Here is a 26,308-nt window from a genome sequence, read left to right as displayed (position 1 = left end):
GACATGTTACTCGTAGATGCTATGTTATAAATTAGAGTTGAGTTCCTAAAGTCCACTTTAAGGAGGAATATAGAAGTCAAGGCTAACTAGAGGGTGAGAGTCACAGCACAGAGTCAGAGGCCTGAGTAGTTCTAATTCAGAGCTTTTATATATCAAAATGGTAAGCGAGCAATATAACAGATTGACTATTTTAAGTGAGTGAGCTCTGAAATCAACAAGTTTGCCTGGTTTTAAAACAAGAATCCACCCCTTGTGACACCTTAGCAAGCTTGCATAACATCTCAAGCATTGTTTTCCTCATTTGTAAACTGAGAATAATACAAAACTACCATGAAGCTTTGAAAAAGACAGGCTACGTAAAGCATTTAGCACATCGCCTGGTCCCTGATAAGCAAATAAAAATACAGCAATATTTTTATTATTACTTATTAGGAGTATGGTTTTAAGAAAAGAATGTCAACCTTTCTGAAATTAATGTTCCTTATTTGAACAGTGAAAGGATTATCAATAACCATCTCTAGGGTTTTTTGTAGGGACTGAATGGGCACAAGACCTGAGACATAATAAGTGCTTGATAAATGATGGATAACTGAAATATATATAAATGATGACACCAACTTTCTTCCCAGAGGGGTGACGGGGGGCATGTTTATCATGTAACCTGTGTTTGAAGCAACACCAGTTAAAGATAAAATTCTAGATAAAGTTATGTATAGGGCTAAGAGAGGTTTAAAATCTGTTTTAAGAAAAATAAATACATGGGTCATTGGAGCAGAAAGGACAGAGTTCAGCTTTCTTATCTAACTACTTACTATCTTTTTTATTCTTTCTTCTTATACAATGATTACGGGTAAAATCCTATTAATGAAAAGCTCCAAGGGAAAAAAAAATTTGTTTTTAAAGGATGGCTCTCCAATTTCAAGAAAATCAAATTGATTGACATTATCAAACCTAGGTCAGTAAAAGAAGCATTTAGACTGCTGCCTAAGGCTCATTTTAATGAGAACCAATCTGCAGTTAAACGTGGTGACATAAAAGCTCAGGTATTATTTTGCAGGGCAAAATACTAAGGTGGTCACTGTCCAGGGCAGTCACTGTCCCCTTAATGACTGGAAGGGCCAGAAGGGTGGATCCAGCCCGGCCAAACCCGAGTGGTCAGAGTATCTTCTTATTAAGAAGAAAAGTGGCTCCTTGGTTCTCGTTAGTTTTACTGACTGCACTATAAAAGCAAAATTTACAGATATAAGTGGAACAAATAGCATAAAATAACCCTTTGAGCTATCTGGAGTCACACGAAATATTGTAAATAAAAATAGTATACTTGGATTTGGTGCACAGAAACCAAACATTCAAAACAAATCACTGATATTGACTCAAAATGGCATACTCTACTGTTGCTAGAGTTTTCTCTGACACAGAGGTCAAAAGAATGAGACAGGGCTGTAAATAAGTTTAAAAACAGAGGTTAAAAATACTTTCAACACGGGCTTCCCTGGTGGCTCAGTGGTTGAGAGTCCGCCTGCCGATGCAGGGGACACGGGTTCATGTCCCGGTCTGGGAGGATCCCACATGCCGCAGAGCGGCTGGGCCCGTGAGCCATGACTGCTGGGCCTGTGCGTCCAGAGCCTGTGCTCCACAACGAGAGAGGCCACAGCGGTGAGAGGCCCGCATACCACAAAAAAAAAAAAAAAAAAAACTTTCAACATAGGAGGTGCAAGATGGAGAATTTTCTTGTTTTAGATCTAAGAGGTAAAGCTCAACCTTTAGATTTTGAAGTGTTTCTTATGGCATTTCAAAATATGCAGAGAAGTTTGCACACCTGAAAGATACTGAAGTCTTCTAGTTAAACAATTATTACCAATAGTGGAATTACAGGAGTCTGATGTCACCTGCTAACAGTCACATAAGCAAATCACCAAATATTCCAGAAGAACCAGAATAAAGTAGGCACTGAGAACTAGCGGCGAGGGTATTCCTATCTTTTGAAAGGAGGGAGGTGCTTCCTATTTTATTCTCCATCAGACACTTGGGCTATGCTTGAAATATAACCTCACTGTCACAATTTCTTCCAAATAAACAAGAAATACATGTGGGAAATTTGTAAACAGTTTGGAAATAAATAATCTAATTCATTAGGGCATGTAAATGATTCATTAAATGCAACAGATTAGAACTTAAGAAAGTCACCTTACCTCAGGGACATCAATATCCAAAGTTGCAAAATGGATACAAAATACTTATCCTCAACAGTCTCACTTTATACACACATTACCTAACCATAAACTGCCCACATACCAGAGACCAGACATTGTAACAACTGGATTTTTAACCACCAATAAAACAACAATAGTGCAGCATGCACAGCAAGTGTGCAAAAAATGATCTTTAATACTCAGTCAGATATGAATATATATAAAAATTAAGAGCTTCCACTTTTGAATGCCTGCTATGTATCCCAAAATGTATCAGACAATTTTGTACATGCTTCTATTTTATCCTCTTAGCATCACCATTCATTCAGTGTTACAGACAAGGAGACTGAGGCTGAAAGAAGTTAAATCATCCACCAGAGGTCACATGGTCAGTGGCAGGGCTGCAACTCAAAGTAGACCCCTCTGCTCTGCGGGTCATCTCTAAATAGGCAAGCACAGTTATTGGGGTGGGGTGGGGTGGGGGACAGGACACACAGAGTCAGAGAGACTGTCATTTGAATCAGGCCTCTGCCACCCAAAGGCCCTAGTGACTTGGGGCAAGTTTTTTCAACTCTCTAAGACTCAATTTCTGTACTAATAAAATCTGTGAGTAAGAAATACTTCCTGGAGTTAATATGAACTTTAAGATGACAAACTTGCAGTAGTTGGCAACTAGAAAGCTCTTAATATCCACGGGCTGAATCTTTCCCAATGCATCTCACATGCCACTGCAGTGGTCCTCTGGATAAAAGACATCAGAGAACACCTGAGAAGGTCAGGTGGCACGATATTTAATAGATTAAATCATGAAGTGGTATAGCAACAAGGTAACTTAAATAAGATCCAGCCAAATCCTTTCACTGCATAGCTAAGGAAACCAAGGACTGGAAAATTAACGCTCAAGCAGTTATTCGGCAGCACAGCACGACCCAGAACCCAGATCCTTTCCCACCTTGAGTCAACAGCCCCTTCTACTCTATCACTCAGCTTCTCCGTTCTCCTTTGGCTCCTCTTGCGAAAAGAGAGTTCAAGGCTATAGAATGTACCCAAGGCACCACCCAGAACGGATGACAAAAGAACCAGAGTGGGAAGTACCTGGCTGGTGGGGCATTTAATAACCTCAACCAATCACTTCGGGAAGGAAACTGTATTAGAACCTGACCACCCTGTTCATAAAATACGTGACCTCTAAAAGGGAGATAAGCCAAATCTGCACCGATCACGTGCACATGCAGAAATTGCCTGTGAAAGGTGGACACTTTAGGCTTCAGTTTTAGAGATGGAGGAAGAGCCCAAGAAACATGAAGCCCCTACTAAGGTTAAGTAACTAGTCATATGGGCTGTTCTGGCAGACACAGCTGGCTACTAACTGAATTAAGTATTAGAATAACAAAGTGAAGTAAGTCATGTCTGGGTCAGAAATAACAAGAATGATGTTATGTCTTTCATAGAGAAAGGAAAGAACATTGTTAAAAGGAAAAATAAGAACAGAAGAAAACAACATATAAAACCTGTTCATCCCCCACCCTAGCTTTTCTGGGTAAATCTTTAACTAACAGACATTTGTTATTGAGACTCTAATAACTCAGTGCAATTCCTGTCCTTTTCATTCTAGAAATGGTACAAAATACCATTCAGGATGATGAAAGGCAGTCATCTTTACTATGGCCTCTTTCTGTTCATTTCCTTAGTGAAATAAATTTATGTGTCTATTCCAAGAAATCAATGAATATTTTTTAGATAGAATTGAGACTATTACTACCATTGGGTGCTGAATACACTCCTCATTGTTCATGCTCAAAACAGCTCCAGGTGGAATGATTCCTACTATTAGCAAACAGAGGCCTTTTTTGTTCATTTATCCAGTATCTGCTGAGCACCTACTATGTGTCAGGTCTTACACTGATTCTTGGATAAACACTGGTGAATCAAATCAATATAATTCCTGCTCCTGTAGAGCTCTGAGTCCAGAGACAACAAACAGGTAAATGACAGTCAATCACAAAGTTTTGTAGGCACCATGGAATTTTAATAAGCACCAGAGGATAATGAGGGGAGGGGGGGTGGAGGGACTGCATCTCTGAAACAGTGACAGTAAACTGAGACCTACAAAGTAAGTGGGGGTGGGCCAGGTAAAGAAGAGGAGAAAGACTGAGAAAAGAGAAGCACTGTTTTTTGTATATGTATTAAGTTGATCCGAGATCCATTACCTAACTTCTCATAGGCTCCCTAACAAATTTGTTTTCAGCTGTATAGTAATGGCCTGAAACAGGGAAATATTCTGCACAGCTAAGAGGTAATTATATCAATAACAATAGTAGTAATAGCTAGCATCTAACTGAGCATTTACTGTACGCCAGGCACTCCTGAGTCATTTAATCCTCTCAACAATTCTTATGCACGCGCACACACACTTTCAATTGGATCTCATGAATACAATATTGGATTAATCATCAGCCTTAGGTTAATGACCATTCTAATGATTGGGCCAAGCACAAAAGCACAGCCTGCCTTTATTTAGTTAGTTAATTAGCTATTGCTAATAATAGGTGTCCATGAATCTTTCAATAAGACAAAAAGTAAGATCTTGACAAAAACCTGTATCAAACCATATGGTCCCCTTCACCCAAGGTAATCATCACCCTGTATCCTGTGTTTATCATCCCTTTGCTTTCTTTTTTTATACAGTTTTGTTGCACTTACATATTTTCAAAAAAGTGTGCTGTTTCATTTTAGTTACGTTTTCGTTTATTTTAAAAAAAGATATCAGGGTGAATGTCACTTACAGGACTTAATTTTTCACTTATACTCCTGAGATTGACTCACATTGCTATGCCTTGTTGTAATTCATTAATTTGGACTCTCATGTAATATCATCATTTATTCATTCACCCTCTCAGTGATCGGCACTGAGGTTGCTTCCAGGTTTCTGCTACCGTGTAGAGTGCTGCTATGAATATTCACAGGCACACGCCTACTCCACGTGTGGCAGCTCACTCTGAGCCCAGGAGTGAGACTGTGGGTCCAGGTTGTGTCAATGCTTACCTTTAGAAGGTAAAGCCTCCCGGAGTCATCTGCTTACATTCCCACCGTGTATAAAACATGTGGATCCACATGTTCTTCAATACTTGGCATTGTCAGGCTTAATTTTTCTGACAGAAAACGCATAGTATGGTAGCTATCTGAATTTGCATCTCTGAGACCACCAAGGCCATGGAACATCTCCTCAGGCATACCCTGGCCTTGCGTTTACTCTGCTGTCTGTCACTCTCGCCACTTTTCCTACGGGGCTGTGTGTGGCATTCTCACTGATTACAGTTTTTAACATATATATATATTTTTTTATTCTAATGCTCTGTCGGTGGTTATGTATTGGGAATAGCTTCTTCTAATTTGAAACTTGTCTTTTCACTTTCCTTAGGAATCTTAATTTTTCAAAAAGATCTTATTTTTAATTTAGTTCGATGTACGTCCTTTCTAGTCATATTTAAGAAATCCCTCCTTATCCCAAGGATTATGCTATTTTCTAATACAAATGTTAACTCTTTGGTTTGGACTTATAAGTTTTTAATCTATCCAAAGTTGACTTTTAAAAAATGGCTTGAAGTACAGATCCATTTTAATCTTTTTCCAAATGGATTTCCCCAGCTCCCTTAACTGTACAGTGGTCTGTCTTTACCCAACTGATGAGGCAAGTAACCTCTGTCTTATACCAAAGCTCTGCGTGGGTCTGCTTCCAAGCTTGTTCTTCTGTGTTGGTCAATTTATCCATCCCTACACCAAACGCTACAGTTTTAACACAACTGCCTCAAAAGTTTGGATCATTAGAAGTCTTCCTACTCTACTATTTTTCAGAAGTGTCCTAGCTATCTTTGGTTCTTCTTTACTTTCATGTAAATTCAAAGACCATTTTATTGAGTTTCATGAAAAATTCTCTTATCTATAGGTTAATTTAGGAGGAACTGCCATCTTTCTGATTTTTAACTCTTCTTATTCTTGGACCTAGCGTATCTTTCCATTTATTTAGGTCTTCTTTAATATATAATAAATTTTTACCTGCAAATCTTGAACATTTTTTATTATTTCTAAGTACCTGATATTTTTTGATACTATATAAATGATACCTTCTCATTAATTGTTTTCCCATAGTTGCATTTCTGCATACTAGCAGCAAACTTTTGTATATTAAACTACATTTTAAAAAAACTACATTCACTTTTGCTAAACTTCCCTATTTTTTTCAAATAATTTACCTGGAAATTACTTTAGCTTTTTTAATATAAATAATCACATCATCTGACAACAATTCGATTATTATTCGCAATTTACAGGTGAGAAAACTGAGACACAAAAATGTTACATATTGAAATTGGGATCTAGAAAAGATAATTGTATTCCTATGTTCACTGCAGGGTTACTCACAACATCCAAGAGTTGGAAACAATCTAAATGTCTATCGATAGATAAAGAAAATGTGATGTATACACACAACGGAATATTTACTCAGCCATAAAAAAGAAGGAAATCCTGTTGCATACTACAACATGGATGAACCTTGAGGACATTATGCTAAATGAAATAAGGCAGTTACAGAAGGAAAAATACTGCATCATTCCATTTATATGAGGTATTTACATAGTCAAGCTCACAGAGACAGGAAGTAGAACGGTGGCTGCCAGGAGCTGAGGGGAGAGGGAAATTGAAGGTTGCTGATCCGTGGGTATAGTTTCAGTCATGCAAGATGAAAAAGTTCTAAAGATCTGCTGTACAACATTGTCCTTATATTTAATAACTGTACTACACACTTAAAAATTTGTTAAGAGGGTAGATCTCATTATGTGCTTTTCTGCAATTAAAAAAAGTTAAATAAATTGCCCATAGAAACACTGGAAACAGTAGAGCTGAGACCCAAGTCTAGGTAGTCTGAACTCAATACTCTGTGACACTGCTTGCTATCATGTACATAGAAAACAGTATGCAAATAAATAAAATTTTACATATTTCCTATTCCCATATTAGTTTTGATTTTTTATACTTACACTGCAAAAATAGTTTACTAAGGCTACATATATAATAATTTATTTGAAATTAAGAGTTGATTATATTTTAAAATTCTTTATATGTACCACATGTAAAAAGTTTCTCATTTTTACATCTTACAGTTAAAATTTTTTCTAATTCCTACTATTTTCATAAATAGATAAAATAATTTTTAAAATCCTACTGTTGGAAAATGTCACTTCTCTTTCAATCATAGTCAGGATTTTATAAATTTTTTAAATTAAATGTTTGGCATTATAACAGGCATTACAAGTAGCACAAAATTCCCCAAGAAAAAAAGACAAGCTCCATAAGTCATATATTCAGTTGTGAAATGATAATTCAGAATTTGAAGTATACTGGTAAACTGTTTAAGTGACATACAGTTTGACTTTAATTAGCTAAAGAAAAAAACTTTAAAGAAACAATTTTCCTTTTAGAGTTAACGAAACATGAAATTTCTAATAGCAATTTTTTTTCATTTCAGTTTTTTACTTTGACTTACTGCTTGACAGATGCTGGCATTTCTAGTTTGAGTTACTCCTCCCACAAAGATCACACATGTCAGAAAAATATGAAAGCATAAGTTCACAAGCATGTGCCAGCCTTTGAGACTGATTCTAATCAAACTGTTAAAAGAAAAGGGAAAAAATAAGACCCAGGTGAGTATACTTGAAGCTGGACATCTTCAAGTTAACATTTCCAACTCATAAAAGGCCAGATGTAAATGTTTAAACATTTTATTAAAACATACTATCAGACACACACACACACAGACACACACACGGGGTTTGAGAAATCACTCAATACAGTTTCTTAACGTTTAACTTTGCAGTACAGTAAAAAAGACAAGTCAAATGGAACTACTATGTCCACTAAAGGCTAAACAAAATCTTCATAATAAGAAATATGTGGGCTTTTGCTAGTTACAATGTCTTATGACAGATGGATTACTTGTTTGCTTCCCAGAGATTTCTGCAAGGTGCCAATCTCTATTTTTCCTGACTTACTAGGATAACATGGTCTAAATGCCCAGTGCATTTCTTCCTGGCCTTTCATAACGAAATGCTGAAGTCTTTCTTTTTCACATCAAAATCTCCTTGTTTCTTAACTAAATATCAAGAAATGTCACATATGTCCAGCTTAAAGAGGAAAATACATTCTAGCAAAACCTCTTGTAAAGTGAATTTCTGCTTAGAAAATCCTTTCAGATCATTATTTCTCACCATAAAATGAAAATTTCTGTAGCTTTGCCTCCAATTAACAAAAACCACATCCCACACTTAAATGCCACAAACATTCTTAAATGCTGTCTATAAAAAAGAATATCACAACAGGCAAGAATGTATAAAACAGAAATAATACCACAGTCTGGTTCTGGGAGACACATCTGCAGGTAACCAGGCTCCACCTTATCTCCCCCCCATGCCCCACCCCCCAGCCACCAACACAGACTTCCCATATTCTTTCCCAGGTACAAACCCAGCAAAATGACTGAGTGCTGTAGAAGATGAATTTACCATCACAGGCACTAATTATTTATGTCTTGAACTGCAAGAAGTGAAGAAGGCCTGTAGGTATTCTGAAGTAATCATTCTTACTTTGGAAGGATAGCATGGTATTAAACTCAGTTTTATCCTAATTAAACGTGAAATAAACTCCACAGACCTCTATTCACAAAGTGTTATTTCTTACCTGTGATGGTATATGTAACTGATGATGACCACTAAGAGGCAGAAGAGAAGAATGACAGCCGTGGTATAGACCACAGGGTGCAAGAGATTGGCTGCCTGGGTATAGAGTTCAGATCCCGTCAAATCCTGAGGGGGGAAAACGAAAGCATTATTCTAGGAGCATTTCTCTGGACATCTAGTTACTGAGATTTTCTCAGTGACTAAAACCTACTGATAAACAGAACTCTGGCCCTTACATCTCTTCATTTTATTCAAGGACTATGGTTCATGCTATTTTCCTCACACATCACTTTGCCCTCCTAACTTCCATGTGTTAACTACTCATGCAGGGTGTGTATACACATACACTCACACATACACACACACTCTCGTCTTACCGTGGACCATCTGCTTTACAAATCTGAATACTGACTCTCCTATGAGGGTAATGGAGAGAGAACAGCAGTGATTTAGAAGGGCAACCACAGACTTCATCCTTTTTGATGCCCTTTCACCCCACTTATCACTCTGTGCACTCACCAGCTGATAAGGCACAAAGCAGCAGTATCTCCAGGTCAATAAAGCCTAAATAGATCTCTCTAACCTCCCACAGTCAAGTTCAACAAATACGAATGGACCAGACACAGTGCAAAGCACAGGGACAGAGTGGTAAACCTCGGTTCTTGCCCTTGAAGAGCTGAAAGTCACAGGGCACTCGGATGCACAATCAGATCACAATAATATTTGATGAACATAAGAGCAGCCCGGTGATGGGGCGAAGAGGTCAAAGATCAGTTAACAGTAAATAATAATAGCAAATCACTTACATAGCATTTACTGTAATCCAGGCACTGTGCCAGCACCTTACACAGAGTAACCCTATGAGCTGGGTACATTGTTAGCCCCATTTCATAGCCTGAAAAACTGAGGCACAAAGAGGTTAAGGGCTGGGAAGGAGGATTAGATCCAAAAGAGCTTGGTTACCAAGGCTGTGATCCCAAAACCAAGGCAGACAGTACCTTCCTAAAATGAAAACAGTGGATAGCGTAAGGCTTCCTTCCTTATAAAGGACCAAAGCAGGCTGGGAGGACGCCTGCACCCACGCCAGACAACCAGGGTTTCAGGGTCAAAACTGATTCACCAGATCCTAGCACTAAACTCTCTTTCTAAACTGATTCTGAAAGCTGCAAAAAGGTCAGCTGGATGTGGGAAGGCGTTCACAATGGGTGCAACTCCAATCAGGAAGTTCTTGAGACAATTCCTGAAACTAGAAAAACTAGATGAAAGACAGGAGGGAATGGGTGACAGACAAGGACACTGAAAACGGACTCAATGGAGTACGGAAGGAAGCAGCACATTTTCCCATAGGAGAATCAGAGGCTGACAGTGTATATAATTACAGATCCAAAAAGATCCTATTAGAACACCTTAACAAGCCCCTCACCGTAACAAATTACAAACAGAGGCCACGGAGCCTGACAAAAATCAGAGTTAATGGGAAACTGGGAGATACAACACAGAAAACTGCATTCCAGCCCAGGAACTCGACCCCACTGTGATGAGTCTTGAGCATATAGTTCATCTCTTTATTTGATAAATGTTAACTGCGTACCCACCATGGCAAGGCGCTATGCCAAGCACTGGGCAACAGCTAAACGCAGGACCCTCCAGGGCTGACAGTCTATAAACTAAGACTCGAAAAGGAAAATACAAGACAAAAGCCTACCGCCACCATTCTGAACCTGCGGGATCAGTCTATGGTACACAGCTTCAAGGTACTCGCATTCTGCTAAAAGTCCAGAATATTAGAGGAGAAATTCAAACACTACTAGGGCAACTGGAACCAGTTAGACGCTAGTACACACATTTCCCCTCGCTTCTACGAAAAGCTCCTCTTCCCATGTAGACTAAATAATGAGGATAAACTTTCAGTGTCCAGAATGTGGTCTCTAGACTCTTTCCGTGCACTGCCTGCTTTCCATTTCTCCAGGAAATGTTCAAGAATACATCACCACTTACTAGCTGTATAATTTGGGGTGGTTACTGAGATGGAGACACCACAATTATCTCATCTGGCAGGGTCTGGGGAAGGGGCAGAAGGTGTGTACGTGTGTCTTCCACAAGCCTTTGCAGAGAATAACAAGACACAGGCGGCTGGATATTATCTAATAAAACATCAAAGTGCCAGTTCAGTTCTCAAAATATGTCACATACAATATTTACATTTAAAAGAAATCAGCTGTTTTCCAAAAGCCAAATGTGATATAGTATGAGAAAGAAGCTGGATGTTGGCACAGGGCACCCAGACTCTTAAAATTCCAAGTTAGGACTGGAGGAAGCAGCAAGTACTACTGACCGGTCACAAAGCGCACTGCTTCTGCAGGGCCATTTTTGTTGTCCCAACAAACTGAGCTTCCCAAGTAAAAGAGAACCTCTGCTGAGAAAATGACCTTTGGAAAGGTGTGAAGAGCCAGAGAGTAAACAGTTTATTTAGGCTTTGCGGGCCAAGAGCATAATTGAGGCTATTATGCAAGTACTTGTTAACCACTTAAAAGATAACCATTAAAAAATTAGGGCTTCCCTGGTGGCGCAGTGGTTGGGAGTCCGCCTGCCAATGCAAGGGACGTGTGTTCGTGCCCCGGTCCGGGAAGATCCCACGTGCCGCAGAGCGGCTGGGCCCGTGAGCCGTGGCCGCTGCGCCTGCGCGTCCGGAGCCTGTGCTCCGCAACGCGAGAGGCCACAGCAGTGAGAGGCCCGCGTACCACAAAAAAAAAATTTAAAAAAATTAAAAACCACTCCTAGCTTTCCAGCATTTAGAACATCAAGCAAACAAACAAATGGCAGACCGGAACAGGCCTGTGGGTCAAATGTCTGCCAGGGTTTGCAGACCCCCTGCCCAGGATAAAGGAAACAAATCAAGTTAAGAAAAACCTCCTATCTTGATGACAAAAATACAAGAGAATACTATTTAAAATAACTGCGAAGATCGGGATAGGGAAGAAGTTAAGAGAAGTTAAAGATTAAAACAAAAGAGGTAAAGTAGAAATTCGAATCAAAATGATTTTCAATTATATCAGTCAACAGTATAGGCTTTGTGATACTATAACGAAAACATTGGTGAACGGGGTCAAAAGGTACAGATTTCCAGTTATAAAAAAGTCCTGGCAATACAGTGTGCAGTATGGGGACTATAGTTAATAATACTATATTGCATATTTGAAAGTTGCTAAAAGAGTAGATCTTAAAAGTTCTCATCACAAGAGAAAAAAATTGTAACTGTATGGTGAGGGATGCTAACTAGGCTTATTACTGTGGTGATCATTTTGCAATATACACAAATATCAAATCATTACACTGTATACCCAAAACTAATACAATGCTGTATGTCAATTATACCTCTACTTTAAAAAATACAGTATCTACCTGTACAGGGAGAGGAGGTGACATCTCAAATACCCTCAAATCCTATAATTTCACTGCTACCTATGATTCTTTTTTTTTTTTTTTGCGGTACGTGGACCTCTCACTGTTGTGGCCTCTCCCGTTGTGGAGCACAGGCTCCAGACGCGCAGGCCCAGCGGCCATGGCTCACGGGCCTAGCTGCTCTGCAGCATGTGGGATCTTCCCGGACCGGGGCACGAACCCATGTCCCTTACATCGGCAGGCGGACTCTCAACCACTGCGCCACCAAGGAAGCCCATACCTATGATTCTTGCTTTCACTCTTTCTCGTTTTATAAATGAAATCACTTGTATTAAAAAAATTACTAAATACATGGTCCATAAATGGCCACTAGGAGACACCCATGAGAAAAAAAGTAAAAGTGTCATTCAGTTTGCAATATAGTGATATATAAGATAGGAAAAGTCTGTGCCTCTGGTGCTTACTCAACAGTCCATCACTAAATGGTGATCCTAGTCACTCTCTTTAATATGGTGCAAAGTTTAAGAAAATAGGCCAGAAAGCGGAAAGTAAAGTTTTCTACCAAAATAAACTGCATCAATTCAGAGAATATTAGAATACCCAAAAGTATGTTAAAAACTGCAAAGATAGTTATTATTAAGGAACCGAATAAATGGAAGAAATTTTTTTGAAATTCTTTGTTTACTTGACAGAGATTCACACATTTACAAGGGTTTACTTTTAGCCTGAGAATTACTAAATATAAAATTACTGGCAGTTTTAAATAATTCGTTATCATCATATCAATAATAAGAATAATTATAAATCAGTAATTGTTTAAACTCACCAGGATCTGAATAATGGAAGGAATTCCAAAGAAAAACATCTCAGGGTACCCTCTGTTTGTCAGAGTATAAGTATTTTTAAGAGTTTGACAATAAAATAAAATTTTAAAATAGATCTGAAATCAAAAATGTAAAAAAACCCACTAAAAACAAAAAAACCCCCGAGACTATGACGTCTATGTTGCTTTTAATTTTTCCCCTAAGAAACAAAGCATAATTTAAAGATTTTAATCCTCCTACCATATACCATACACAAAAGTCCATTCCAATCAAATTACAGACCTAAATGTGAAAGGTAAAACACATTTAAAACTTCTTAAGGCAAACAAAGGAAAATATCTTCATGATTTTGGGGTAAGCAAAGATTTCTTAAACAGGACATTAAAAAGTACTACTAAAAAAATTTAGAAAAATTAGAAACTCTGCTCATAAAAAGACAACATTAAAAGAAAAAGGAAAAAAGCATGTGTATAGACTGAATGTGTCCCCCTCACAAAACTGGTATGTTGAAATCTAACCTCCAATGTGATGTTATTTGGAGATGCTGCCTTTGAGAGGCGATTAGGTCATGAGGATGGAGCCCTTATGAACTGGATTAGTGTCCTTTTATAAAAGAGATAACAGAGACTTCCCCCTGCCCCTTCCACCATGAGAGGACACAGAGAGAAGACAGCAGTCCTCATTAGACACTGAATCTGCTAGCTTCTTGATCTTGGACTTAATTAAGCATCCAAAACTGTGAACAAAAAATTTCTGCCGTTTGTAAACCATCTACTCTGTGGTATTCTGTTCTGGCAGTTGAATTGATTAAAACAGGCATGAACTGGGAGAAGACATTTGCAACACATAAATCCAACGAAGAGCTCCTATTCAGAACTCATGAAGAATTCCTATAAACCAATAAGAAAACAACAGACAACCAAATTAAAACTGGCAAGACTTGAGCAATGACTTCACAAAAGGGCATACCCAAACTGCCAATATGAAAATTAAGAGGTACTCAACATCATTAGTCACCAAAGAAAGGCAAATTAAAACCACAATGATCAATCACAACACCACCACTAAAAAACGAAACTAAAGATTGACACTATCAAGCACTGACAAGGATGTGGAGCAATTAAAACTCATTCCTGGTGAGACTGTAAACCAATAAAACCACTTTGGTCAATTGCATGGCATTACCTACCAAAGCATATGGGTGCCTACAACTTAGCAATTACACTCCTGAATGCACGTGTCCATCAAAAAACATGTGCATGGATATTTACAGCAGCTTTTTCTTGATTGATACCAGATCCTTGCAACAACCAAAGTACCCATCAACAGTAGAATGCACAAATTTTGATATCTTTGCACAATGGACTACTATGCAGCAAAAAAAAAAAAAAAAAAAAAAGAATAACCTGCTGCCACATGAAAAAACGAAGATGAATCTCACAGATGTAATGATGGGAAAGAAACCAGACACAAAGAGTGCATGCTATACAATTCCACTTATATGGAACTGGAAAAACTTATCTACAGTGATAGACATCAGAAAGGTTATCTCTTGAGATGACAGTGGAAATTAACTAGAAGGAAACATACCAGAGCTTCTGAGTGCTCAAGTCTTTATCTTGATGGCAGCTAAATATGTGTTCACAGATAAAAATATCATCAAGCTATATAGTTAAGATCTCTGCACATTGCTCAATTAGCTCAATTTAACGAAAAAAGGAAAGTGTTGGTCCCCGTTTGATTACCAATTCTACTTCAGATAATTTATCCTGCAGGTTTTCTAATGTGTAAAATAATTTTGTACACGGAAATTATTGGAAACAAACAAAATTGAGGAATATGCAAATAAATTATGGTGAGATCATAAAATAAGATTCAGAGGTGAAAAAGAATGAGAAAGCTCTTTAACAATGATATGGAAACTTTCAGAAAGGAAATTTAGTAGTGGGATTAAGAAGACATTTCTGGAGCCTAAATTCCAATTCCAACACTAACTACCTTTGAAAATTTGGTCATGGTCCTTAGCCTCTCTATGCCTTGGTTTCTCCACCTGTAAACTGGGAGTAATAATAGTAGCAGTGTACTTCATGATGTGGTCATGATGACCAAATAGGTTAATGCACATAAAGACCTAAGAGCACCTGGTACATAAATGCTTAATGAAAATTAGCCACTGCCATCACCACACTCATATCATCCTAAAAATACCACCTTCATAAGATATCATCAGCAGCATAATATATATTGTTCCATGGACATCATTATCATTGTCATAAGATATACTGCTTCCTGGAAAAAAGCATGGTTTAGAACATTTGTAGCATGCAACCTTCATGCAAAAATGGAAGAAAATAGGACCATGTATTCATTTTGTTGTAATGTACATGAAAATCTCTTCAATAATCTGTAAAAAACTAATCAGGGGTTACCTATTTTGTGGAGAATAGGTGATAAGACAGAGGGTCGGGAGTTCAACTTTTCACTGTACATCAGTGTTAGAAATAACTGAAACATTTGATCCATGTGAATGTAGTACCTTCCGATCATATCATTCAAACAAACCCTGTTTCTGCTTAACTTTTTTCCTTGAGAACTTGGGATATAAATGGCTATCGCAGGATGTCTACTGAACCAAACTATGTCTATTCGAGATTTACAAAGAAATACATTCTTTTGTATCATTTTATAAATACAAATTTACTTAAAACCAGAGCAGGAAAAGTTTTATGGGCTAGCTGCCAAAACAGGAATTTAGACTTGCTATATATAAAACCCAGTATTAAGGCAGTTTTCAAGAAAAATAGGATTTTACCTATTGTTCAAAATAGTGTCAGGCAAGGAAAAAAAGATGTTGACTTCTAAATTTTTAAAGCTATTCCTTCTATCTTAGGCATGACTTATTTAAGAGTAGGTATGATTTCATTAACTTTGCCTTCATGTTTCATTAGCAACTCCAAAAATCCCATATACTAACTTTATTACAATTTTGTCAACAATTTCAGATACATTTCACCTTGCTGCCTCTAGGTGGCATAGCTATACTTAAGAAAAGCGAAAGGATACTCTGAAAATAGAAAAAAATCTTGGTGCTATTTCTTAGCTTTAAAGAATTGTGTATCACATTTTTTAAAAGATTAAAAGTAGGAAAGATAAAAGAATAGCTTATTCCTTCAAGAAAAGGATTATACTAATTTAAATTGTTGAAAAGAACAGCTAGGAAGTTCAAAACTAGATGTTTTAAACTGGTATTAAATTAAATAAAAATAAAAGTTTCACATGGTACAGTGTCATGTCTTTAACAATGAAGCTTATAAAATGCCTTTTGTGTGTGTCTGCGTTTCATTTCTCTTGCCCAACTTTTTCTAGTTAACTACTATAAAAACTTGAGATGCTGCTGCATCCCTTACTTCTCCTTCAGTACTTCTCAGTTTCATGTTATTTTTATAATCAAAACCTGAATGAGAAAACACTTTCAAACTGAAAGAGAAAATGCTTCATATTTTAATTACTGCTTCAAGCTTTCTTTGAAAGGTGACTACAAAACAATAGAATGTGAACTTACAGAAACCAGACTCAGACTTACACAAATGAAATCTATTTGTGAAGAGAGTCCTAAACTATCAACACTAACTTTAAGCCCCAAAGGACAGATGACTGATATAAAACACAGCTGGGTCTTTGCTAGTGTAGACCCTACCCACTGTCAGCTGGGCTGCGTCACACACACATTAATCCCGCCCTGTCAGGTAATCTACTTACTCCTCTGCCTGTTTGGGACACTAGGTAATGTATCCTAAGTTGAGGAGCAAGGAGAAAACTAAAACACAGAATTGAGGAAAATCTACTCTAATTCAAGCTTGCTTCAAGACCATTTCCAGTGGTAGACGCTCTTTTGTCTTTTTAAGAAAATAATACTTCACTTAAAGTAAAATATATCACGTGTCAAGATTATTTGGTGCTTTTATTAAAATACTGTCTAGATGAGCTGGAGGCAGAAATCAGAATGCAGGCGTCCCCACTCCCAGGCTAGCCTCAAGCCATTGCTGTGAAATATCCTTCACAGTCATCAGTAATTCCTACCACTATGCTCTGAATGCATATATACATACTCCAGGATGTTAGTATCTTATAATAACCACAATATGAAATAAACACTACCATGGCTAATTTCATAATTATCAACTCAGGAATCAGATTCACTTAAGTAACTCATTAATAAAAAGATCTGTTTCTATACATTAATAACTGGTTATTCTACCAAAGATTAATAGACATGAAAAATGGTAAATAACACAAGACATTAACTTGATTAGCATTAAAACTGAAGACATTTGGGTCAATACTGTCACTTGCAGCAACTAAACTGAAATTATCACCATTACTCTAAATTCAAAAGGAGTCTAAAAATTATGATGCGTAGTGGGATGAGGCACTAGACGGCAAAGAAGGAAAATCTCTCACTGTTCATCGTGCATCTTTGGGCAAATGAGTCACGCTTTCTGGGTTGAGAGTTGGACTGCATACACCCAAGATGTTTCCAAATTTTAAGGTCAAGGTCTAGTTGAATGGATTTGCTTACAAAGTTTACTGAAAATTCCTATGCCGAATTCAATCCCATACATTTCACTTCGTAGTAACTCAATTTCCCTTTAAACTCAGAATTACACCGAAAGTCGCCTCTTACTTAAAGAGAGCAATTTATGTCAAAAGTTTTAAGAAAAACAATCTTCATTTGAGCTTAACTACGCATAGGGAAAAATGCGAATGCTTAGTGTTTATGCATAACGTTAACAACTGCCGTACCATTAAAACCGCATAGTTACTAAGGGAGTAGCACTGAATGGTAGTGACATTTTCATCTGAGCAGAGTATACGGCACCCATCTGATGTCCAGCCTCCTTGTCCGTTCAGCAAATCGAAATCCCACTGGGCGGCCACAGGATCTGCTCCGTGCGCAATTCGACGCAGTGTCACATTAACAGGGATGTGGTGGGTATCGATGTTCACACCATCTGGAGGATACGGGAGATAAAAATATTTCTGAAACAAACTTCATAAACAATTAAATGTCAACTTATCCACGAATGGGAACTCTGCAAATACCTCTTCTTCACTAGTGACTCATTAAAATGAGAAGGAACAAAAATAAGCATCTTTAGGAACAGGGCATGATAAAGTCGTATTGTCCAATGACTACAGGATGACATATGCCACAGACGAACCTATTTTGGTGAGAATCACTGGGGTAACCACTGTACGCCGTTTTCCATCATCGGCCAAATTTGTCGAATTCCCGGTGGCCGGAAAAAGCTTTCCATTGCGGAATGCGATGAGTTGAAGCTTATAGAGAGAGTCATCGCTTGGTCTGACTTCTCTTTTTTGCTTTGGTGAGAAAAGGGAAGGAGGAAGCTGAATAGAAGCCTCTACAATAGTATTCTGAAAACATATTAAAAAAAAAAAAAAACAGAAACAAAGAAGAGTTGTCAAATTAGTAGGTAAAAACCAGGAATATTTTAGATAGTTATGAATGTTGTCTAGTTATATGCTGAATATAGTTTTTAAATGTAGGTATGTGAAATTTAATAGAACAAGTTATCTGTTAAGTGAAATGTCTAAACATCATATAATAGCATAGAACAAAAGAAGTGGAAAATGAAGAGAAAAGCAAGCTCTATTTCAAAGCGTTAAAGTAGTGAACAAGGGATTATTTCAAACTATAAAGTGAATTTTCCCGATAATGTACATTGCTGAAGTAGATAGCATTAAACAGAACAGGGATCCCAATGACCAGTCTTCATATGAATTTTACAATAACAAAATATGGTAAATGAGCACAAAGGGAGCATATCACAAATGTGAGAATAATTAATTTGGGCTTATGAAACTTTAAGGTGGTTTATGATGGGTTCCAACTGTCAAACGACAGAAGAAAGAAATTATACACAAACATAATAGAAGTTTAGATTCAGCAAACTTATTTTAGCAGAAGACTTGAGACTAAGAAACACATCACGTTTAGGAAAACACAGTAACAAAGAGGAACAAGTGAAAATTCTGGCTGGGCACTGAGTGTTCTTCAGATTTCTTTATTAGGGATTTTAAAATTATATAAATTATTCAGCATTTCATAAAAAATGAATCTGTACACCAGGGAGGCAAATAATTATCTAGAAACGTCCTTATTTTAAAGACATCACAAAGCCGCTCTCTTGGCACTCATTTCTCTCTCCAATCCAACATACACGATGCCAACAGAATTTCCTCTTCAACAAATCTGTTGTTATTTCAGTTCAAATAACACCTTGGTTCCCAAATGTTTAGAAACTATGGCCAAAAAATCCTAAGTATGCCATATAATTTGGCTAATTTCCTTGTCCCAAATTCATCCCCTAACACTCCCTACACCACAAGACTGGGTGGGCCACACCGAGTTTAGCAAAATCTCCTTTTTAAATGCCACTGTGCACGTGCCAGCATCTCTGGCTGAAATGCTCCATGATTCTTTTATTTGGTGAGCTCAAACTGGTCAGATTTGACTTTCAGTAAGTTAATTCCGCTGGCAATGCAAAAGATAGAGGATCAGAATGAGAAAGGCTGGCAGCCAAGAGAAAGATGCTGCAAAGTTCTATACATAGGGCTTTTGGTTGGGGGGGGGGGGGGAATGATTAATTACACGACTCGTCCAGATACTGCTTTTACAGGTAGGTGCTCCCTCTTCTAGACTCATGCAGCATTCTGTACACAGCTCCAGGATAACTATACTTAAAAGGAGCACTGTGTATCTCACTGTCTGCTCCTCTTAACTAGAGTAAAGAGAATTTTTGAATGCAGATAATCTCATTTATTTTTGGATAGCCTATGTTAATAATATAGTTCCTGGCACTAGTATTTGATAAAATAGCCCACTGTTTATGAAATTAATGAAAGTCTGTGTGGCATTTTTTTAAAAGGTTCTACTGAGGCAAATGATTGACTTCAGATTTAGTTTTTAACTGCCGTGCTTAGAACAATGTTGTAACACAGCAAATAACCATAAATATCTGTTGGAAAAAAAGTATTTCAGAAGTTTGAATGTCGATAGTGGAATATTACTTTTAAATTGAGGATGCTGAGAAAATATTCAGTAAAAATATTTCACCTAAGGAAACATATAAAAAGGTTTCTACTATTCTCACAAATATAACTTGATAGGAAAACAAAGTTTATTATAAATTCATTCACTAATATAGTATACTTCTATCAAGTATATAAATTTATCCTAAGTATATAAGGATGCATGCGAACATGGAAAAACATCAGTAGATTGATTTAATTAGAAGGTCAAAATCCTGAGGAACTGTTATATACCAGACACTTATTAAGCTTAAGTACTTTAAAATTCATAAAAGAATTCTGTTGTGAACACAAAATATCTTGAAAACAAAGCATAGCTCTCTGGGAAAGTTTTATAATAAATCGAATTAATTTAAAAAAAGAAGTCATACTTTACTTTCTAAAAGAGCTGAAAAAGGAAATGGCAACTATAATTTCTAGAAGTATAAGCTGTTTTCTACAGAAATTTAAACTTGTAAAACCATCCCAACAACAACAAATGAAAAACCTCAGGTGTACGGACAGATCCCTGAGAGATGAGAGCTACAAATTCAAGGCTGTCAGACACTTACGGTTTCTGAAGCATCTTTCAAAGTCCAATAAAGAATACTACTAAATAATAATTATAGGTCCCCTGGGGTGGCCTGGCATGCTGGAAAAGCAAACTTCATCTATATCAATAATATTTAATTTTTACAGTAAAAAAAATAACACTTGCATATTTAATCTCCTTAAAAGAAGTACTGATCATTTATTCCAGAAAGGCTGTAAATCTAATGAAAAAAATCACTAAGGAACACATTTGTTATATTTACTGTGACTGTACTTTTTGCCAGTTAGCCTGAAGACAAGAACACAAAGGTAATAATTTAATTTAACCATATATTCATTTTTAAATATATGGATTACAGCAATGGAAATAGATATAAAACATACAAATTATAGCCAATAAATCAGAAAAATCTCTCCTAAAAACCTCTGGGGAACCCTCCTACACTGTTGGTGGGAATGTAAGTTGGTGCAGCCACTGAGGAAAACAGTGTGGAGGTTCCTTAAAAAACTAAACATAGATCTGCCATATGATCCAGCAATCCCACTCCTGGGTATACATCTGACAAAACTGTAATTCAAAAAGACAACCTGCACCTCTATGTTCATATTCATAGCAGCACTATTCACAATAGCCAAGATATGGAAACAACATAAATGTCCTTCGACAGATGAATGAATAAAGATGTGGTGCATATATACAATGGAATACTACTCAGTCATAAAAAGGAATGAAATAATGCCATTTGCAGCAGAATGGATGGAACTAGAGATTATCACACTAAGTGAAGGAAGTCTGAAAGAGAAAGACAAATACCATATGATATCACTTATATGTAGAATCTAAAATATGACACAAATGAACTTATCTATGAAACAGAAACAGACACACAGACATAGAGAACAGACTTGTGGCTGCCAAGGAGGAGGGGGAGTGGGGAGGGATGGACTGGGAGTCTGGGGTTAGCAGATGCAAACCATCACATATAGAATAGATAAACAACAAGGTCCTACTGTAAAGCACAAGGAACTACATTCAATAACCTGTAATAAACCATAATGGAAAATAATATAAAAAGAATGTATATACAGGTATAACTGAATCATTCTGCTGTACAGCAAAAATTAACACAACATTGTAAATCAACTATATTTCAATTAAAAAAAAAAACTTGCGGAAAGACATGTTTTTGGTGTCTAACATCTATTAATGAAGACCATATGCCCCCCATGGGGAGAGGAACATGAGATCTGGAAGAAGAAACCAGAATTTGGATCCCAGCTTCACCACATAGTAGCTGCTTAACACTGCACAATTTTGTCTACCCTGTGAGTCGCATCTGTCACGTACAGGTAATGATCTTCCTAACAAATGATTATGAGGACCAAAGGGGATCATGACCATGACAAGCACAAAAGGCTATGGAACTGTGGGTGGTATTTTTATTATTATTTCAGGCATACCTCGTTTTATTGCACTTCACAGATAACTACATTTTGGGGGGCAGGAGGTGGTTTTTTGGGTTTTTCTTTTTTTTTTTTTTAACAAACTAAAGGTTTGTGGCAACCCTGTGTTGTCAGACAGTTAGCATTTTTTAGCAATAAAGTATTTTTTAATTTAAGGTTTGTACATTGTATTTTAGGCATAATGCAACTGCACACTTAATAGACTACAGTATAGTATAAACATAACTTTTACATGCACTGGGAAACAACAAACTTGTGTGACTCGCTTTATTACAATATTTGCTTTACTACAGTTATCTGGAACCGAACCCACAATATCTCCGAGGTCTGTCTGTACTGCCACAGTGTGGCAGGTCATTATCTGGAGGCTGGGGAGAGAGAAAAATGCCTTAAAGTAATTGACTTAACCAACAATCATCTAAAACCTCATCTTGTTTTCACTTCTACAACTCAGCTTTAGTTTTAACTTCAATACTAAAAAATTGACAAACTATACACACATGAAATGATGTTATCAGAGAGCTCTAATCATGAATTTATTTGCTGAATTCATGCATATTTCCTTACTTAGAATGACACTAAGAAGAAAATGATAAGTATCATAACAGATGTTAACTCAAATATTTTCACTAGATTTTAACATCATCACTTATGAAACAATCTGGACTTCTGACACTACGTAATTAATAAATCAAAATTTTCTGAAATCCTAATTTTGTTTAAGTCTCTAGAATTCTAACAATAAAATTAGAATGGGTCAAAGAGCCAGCTGATTAAAAACAGGAATTTGTTCATGTCTCCTTGACTATCTACTCACTAGATTTTAAACAGATAGAGGTTATGATACATCCTAATTATTTTCTTGTGTATAATTAGTTATTAACTTCACTCCACCTTTTGATTATCTCACCGCTGAAGATTAACAGGGATTATGTTTGCCTTTAGAATTTTTTTTTAACTGACTTTCTTTGCCAATTAAGTTCGGCTGTTAAATTTTTGTTCAACGGCATTTATTGGATGTTCCATTCCTCTATGCATGGCACTGTGCAGAATCTAGAGATATACAATGAAATAAGCCATGGTCCTTGCCCTCAAATATTAAAAATCTAGCAAGGAAAAGACAACAACAATAATAAAACAATAAGAGCTAACATTTATTAAGCACTAACCCTGGGCCAGGCACTGCTGTAAATGTCTACATATTTGCCTCATTAAACCCTCTCAATAACCCTATGAGTTTAGTACCATTTCATGATCCCTATGTAAGAGAAAGGAACTGACATTCAGAGAGGTTAAGATACTTGCCCAAGTTTGCATAGCTTTTAAGTGGGGGAGCCGAACATGTACACATTTAGATAACCCTGGCCTCTCACTATAACTCAACTCACCAGCACACCAGCTTCTAATTATTCTGGACAGTGAACAAAACACTACAGGGCTAAAAGGCAATGATGAATTCTGTCTGAGGAAGAAAAGGAAGATGCCAACCGAATGGAGTCTTAGAAGACCGGAGCAGTGATTTCCCCAAGCAGAGGGGACACTGAGGGCATGAAAAAGGGCACATATGAAGGCAGGAAGTGTGACAATGTATACGACTGGCTTGGAAATGCAAAGGACTTCAGTTGGGCTAAAGCCCTAGATGGGATGAGAGAAATATGGGATGCATAAAGAAAACCTGATTTCTAAATTCCAGTCAATAAAAATTTTAAGAACCAATTCTTTCTGGCTACATTAACAGCTGAACTCAAAACACCAACAGCTACTAAAAGTTCTTAGCAGTTAATCGAAAATAGGTAATATTTTGGATGCTAACATATCTGAATTATGGTAGCAACAGTGCAAGGAAGCATTTGGTTAAGAAAAAAATTAAGATTAGGTGCTGTAAGGGTCAGATGACAGGTTAATTCAATCTCCAACCGGCTGAATGACTGAGGCCAGGCGCTGGATTTCATCAATGGATCAAGCACTAGTTCTGACCTTGAGTAACCCTCAGTCCAACGCAGGAGTTGTAAGAAGCCCATTTGGCTCCTGTGTGTGACATGCAATGACAGAGATGAGCAGAGTGTTATGGGCAAAGCGAGGAAGAGAAATTAAGATGAGGATGGAAGAGGCGAGGACAGACCAAATGGTATTAGGTAAGATTCTCGAAGTTGACATTTCTGCTGTGTGTTATCATAAAACCAAAGAGCTGGGGAGGGGAGAGGATGAGCAGGGGTTCTAGTAGAAGAATGAGCATATGAGCCTGGCCTAAGAATGGCCAGTAGTTGGAAGAGACAACAAGGGAAGTTTTCTGTCACTAGACAAGGGCAGATAAATGCCAAATGATGACATTAACTGACAGCCAGCCTCCAAGGGACACCATTTATCATGGGATCTGCAAGGTCCATTTCCATGTTGGGTAGATGCAGGGATAATGTGCACAATCTTAACAATCTGAGCAGCTTCCTCAGAGGGGAAGTCTCATACAGGACCTCTGCTCTGTAGGTACTGGCCCTTCAGTTGCTAAAGGGTGGACAGACTGGGTCGTGTTCCTGGAAGAAGGACCAGGACGCCGGCTGAGGAGATTCAGGGGACTGGGGCAGCAGCTATTTGCTAAAGGGTAAGGAAGTACTTCAATATTTTACTAACTGGTATGGTTGGATTGGTACGTGTTGGCTGAAGACTGCCCTAGGCAGACCAATCTGTATGAAAAGGATGAATTTTTAAGAAGAGCCTGGAGACACAGAGACTAAATAGGAGCTCACGATAGCGTGGGCAATGTGAAGGTAATAAAGACAGGACAATAGAGATTCAAGAAATATGTAGAAAGCAACTCAAGCTAGGCTTCTACTGCTAAGGACTGTCTTTTTATGGTTTTAACTTCTTACGCTAGCATGTTCTCCCATCCAAGGGTAATACAATCAATTACGAGATGTTCAAGATGTCTAGTCAGTATATTCAAGGCATTAAAAAAAAAAAAAAACACAGGCAAAAAGAGTAAAAATTGCCGTAGTATAAACTCTACAATGTAAAAGTTTCCTGTTAAAATGCTAAGGCATTTGGTACTCTCAACATTAAAATTTTTAACTAATTTTGTGTCATGAAGGATATGTTCCATTTTCACTAGGTTTAGGCATGTCCATCTATAAAGCATGAATAATAATGTGATGTGTCCCTGGTTTCTGGCCACCAAGATGATCTTAAAATGATAGAACAGTATGAAATTAACAAATTTGAGTATTCATTTAAAGCTTTCTACTTCAGCAGGCAGAAACTCTCCTTACCCAAAGGGATAGGTTGTAAAGTTGATGAAATGTTGGGTTTCATCATTTTTAATTTCTCTTAGAAGATTATCTAAGATAGAAGGGTTCATCAATTTTAAGTATTCCTAAAAGACATACACCTCTCATGGGCCTGTGTGTGATGCTGGGTTTTTGTGGGTTTTTTTGTTTTTTTTTTTTTTTAAGAAATTGGCCATATATCTCTTCTTTAGTCTTTTTATTTTTTAAAATTTTTATTTATTTATTTTTATATTTATTTTTGGCTGTGTTGGGTCTTCGTTTCTGTGCGAGGGCTTTCTCCAGTTGCAGCGAGCCGGGGCCACTCTTCATCGCAGTACGCAGGCCTCTCACTATCGCGGCCTCTCTTGTTGTGGAGCACAGGCTCCAGACGCGCACAGGCTCCAGACTCGCGCAGGCTCAGTAGTTGTGGCTCACAGGCCTAGTTGCTCCCTCCCGGACCAGGGCTTGAACCCGTGTCCCCTGCATTAGCAGGCAGATTCTCAACCACTGTGCCACCAAGGAAGCCCTGTGATGCTGTTTTGATGCCTTTTGTGGTATGTTTTTACCAATAAAAAAACACTCTAAGGAAAGGAGCAGGCATTAAGGAGTAGCATCGCTAGGTGCGTCAAATACTCTCATACAGTCAAGAGTAACAAATCTTGCCAATTTTCCTTTGAATATATGGTGTCAAGTAAATATATTATCATTAGACATTCTGACATAGTTGAGATTCTCTTGGGCAGTGGGGGAAGTTGGACTATTATTAAATTAGGCAAACTGGCTCTCCT

The 26,308-nt window shown here is 37.5% G+C and overlaps 1 protein-coding gene across 2 annotated transcripts in view; it reads right to left on the bottom strand.

Annotated features, from left to right (window-relative positions):
- ADGRA3 (adhesion G protein-coupled receptor A3) overlaps positions 1 to 26,308 on the bottom strand; it is a 111,727-nt gene that overhangs the window by 5,459 nt on the left and 79,960 nt on the right. For both annotated transcript variants that reach the window (XM_059066476.2, XM_067036348.1), the window contains 4 exons: positions 18,375 to 18,588; positions 17,956 to 18,164; positions 8,928 to 9,052; positions 7,738 to 7,861 (listed from right to left, as the gene is read on the bottom strand). In XM_059066476.2, coding sequence (XP_058922459.1) covers positions 7,738 to 7,861; positions 8,928 to 9,052; positions 17,956 to 18,164; positions 18,375 to 18,588 — 672 coding nt within the window. The remainder of the gene's footprint in view (positions 1 to 7,737; positions 7,862 to 8,927; positions 9,053 to 17,955; positions 18,165 to 18,374; positions 18,589 to 26,308) is intronic.

This window comes from Kogia breviceps, chromosome 6 (assembly GCF_026419965.1).
Source record: "Kogia breviceps isolate mKogBre1 chromosome 6, mKogBre1 haplotype 1, whole genome shotgun sequence".
Classification (NCBI taxonomy): domain Eukaryota; kingdom Metazoa; phylum Chordata; class Mammalia; order Artiodactyla; family Physeteridae; genus Kogia; species Kogia breviceps.
Note: the sequence above shows the minus strand (reverse complement) of the source record. Positions and strands in the feature narration are given on the sequence as shown.